This window comes from Penaeus vannamei, chromosome 9 (genome assembly GCF_042767895.1).
Source record: "Penaeus vannamei isolate JL-2024 chromosome 9, ASM4276789v1, whole genome shotgun sequence".
Taxonomy (NCBI): Eukaryota; Metazoa; Arthropoda; class Malacostraca; order Decapoda; family Penaeidae; genus Penaeus; species Penaeus vannamei.
In genome coordinates this window covers 13,651,289-13,653,788 of record NC_091557.1, presented here as the reverse complement: position 1 = coordinate 13,653,788, position 2,500 = coordinate 13,651,289, and the positions used below count along the sequence as shown (strand labels likewise).

The window sequence follows — 2,500 nt, the reverse complement described above, 5'->3', positions numbered from 1 at the left end:
TCGAGGGACAAAGAACTTATTTTAGGCCTAGAACTTTTTTAATTCATTGGTAACCAGGGACAAAGATTCAGCTATTTCTGAAGGAATGTTAATAGTTTGAAAAAGTTACCAATTGCCAAATCCTTTTCCTCTACATATTATCAATATAGATATGCATCATAGCAGGTGATTAATTCCCCGAGCCATCATTAATCGCTAAGCATGTGACAGGAGATTAAAACATGGCACGAGGGAGAGGCGGGATAGAAGGCTTCTGCGCCGCCCTGTAGAAGCGAGGAACATTGGAACCCGACATACCGGATGTGACGTCACGGCTCATGGCTGCTGTTATTCAGCAGGAGTGAAACAAACAAGGCTGTGTCAAGGGGGAATTATCAGAGCAACACAGGGCGAAAATGGTGGTTCTTACGCTGAAGAACTTGCAACAGCAGACCTTCACTATAGAGATCGAGCTGTCTGCCACGGTGAGTGAAGGGAAGGGAGCCGGGCACGTGGGAGAGGCTGAGTGGCGGGGCAACGGTCTAACTTTACACTATGGAGGCGTCCTTTACGTCCCTGGGCTCAGAGGAGGGGCATGTCTGCAGGGAAAGGATGCAAAGCACACGGCAGGCTACAGGTGAGAAGGCCTGGCTGGAATAAACGAGTGTCATTTGCGAGCAGACGAGTGGTCGAGGCTGGAGTCTGAGGGAATCTCGACCCTCGCCTCTTGACTCGTGTGGGAGGCCTTTTCGGGGAAGTTCAACGCTTTTAGGTGCTTTACAAGGGCCTTTTAGGCGTCTGAGAAATGTTCCAGGGGTGGAGAGGCCCAGTTTCGTTTGTGACTCGTTCTTGCGGGCTGTAAAGGAAAATTCTCTTTGCTTGGCTGTGTTCATCTCAAAGCTGCTTTTATCTGACTGAAGATATAAATTTATTAATATCTGTGATTAAGTTAGTTGGTCTTGAATGATAGTTTGATATCAGAGAATTCAGTCTAGAAAGTGTATATTAAGTATGATGATATGAAGTGAAGACAATTAGTTCTGGGCAAGCCACAAGTTGAATCCAGCAAAACCAATAGTCACAGCGTCAGTGCTAAGAGTTGTGTGGCGCAGCTCCATCCCTGTCATATATTAGTAGAAAAAATTATCAACCAAGAAATGAGGATTGAACGCAGGGTGCCATCAGTGATTGGAGAGGAAGATCTTAAGGTAAACCATTTTGTCTTTCCATATTTCCACCCATATTTGAATCTCTTAACTACAGACCTTAAAGGAAAAGTTTTGAAAAGATTCTAGCAATTGTGTTACTGAAATTATTAAGCAGTATATTATTTTTGCAGTAGAATCAGTGTTGTTAATGGTAAACCTGTGATTTGTTTCAACATACACCCCAACAAGATGTATTTTATGCACATTGATCATGGTTGCCTCGGCACATTATTCTGCTATGGTGTGAAGGGTTACAGGTAACCTTGAGGCAAATATATTCTGAGAGGATAGGTTTTGGACTAGTTCCTTGTCTGATGATAAACATTCGCATTGTATATCTCGTATCCATTGATATATCACGGTAGTGACATGCGTCTTCACTATGTAAGAAATCACTTTGAAATTTGTTGAATAGTCACACTGCTCGATGCCCCTAACACTAAGCATCAGTAAGTCCTTGCTTTTGATTGACGTTGTTTAAGGGTAGTTTTCATTGGTTATCATTTTAAATTAATTAAATAACTAGCAATGGATTTTTCTGGACAAATGTGCATCATTGTTGCCCATGCAATCCAGGATAATGATTATTAATGCCATGGCTGACTGACCCTCACACGTGAATAACAGCGTTTCACTTGATGTGTAGTCAAGCATACTATGTAGTTGTTTCTCCGTGGCTGTGGTCAGTGAGGAGAAACATCACCATTAATGTATTGATACAGCCTCTTTATAGCTTCTTTACCAGAGCATTCTTTAATGCCACAGCTAAGAGCATAGAGAGTGAGATGAATTAATGCTTCCCAGGATCTTACTTTTTCCCTAGAGCAGCTGACTCCATGCATACCCTGGCCTGTGGTTTGTTATGGGGCTGGGAGCTCCCATCACAAATTGGCTAAGCCCATACATATCAGTGAAGGATGTAGGTTGAGATAGTTTTTTTGTATTCAGCTTGTGCACGTTATCGGTGCCATATTTTCTATTATGAGGGTCACATTGTCACATAATTAAACTGTATCTAATAAACTTCGTGGATGCATTGTTACTGTCAGTAGGCCTACAGGACCAAATGTCTTCAGACCATCCAGTTTTGAAGCTGAACTTCACAAAGTTCTAGACTGTCCATATGATTATCATTTAGAGGTTAATGTCCAGGATTTAATTGATTTATTTATTTGATTTTTTTTTTTTTTTTCCCTTAATGACTATAAACAAGGTCATATCATATAAATGGAAATTACTGTAGACAGGTGCATATCATATAAATGGAAATTACTGTAGGCAGGTGCATACCATATAAATAGAAATTACTGTAG

General features: G+C 41.1%; 1 protein-coding gene across 1 annotated transcript in view; it reads left to right on the top strand.

Annotated features, from left to right (window-relative positions):
• Window positions 1-288: 288 nt before the first annotated feature.
• Rad23 (UV excision repair protein Rad23) overlaps window positions 289-2,500 on the top strand; it is a gene marked incomplete in the record, with an annotated part of 29,022 nt that continues 26,810 nt past the window's right edge. Inside the window, 1 exon segment of the mRNA XM_070125338.1 lies at window positions 289-464. Within this exon segment, the coding sequence (XP_069981439.1) occupies window positions 396-464 (69 nt within the window).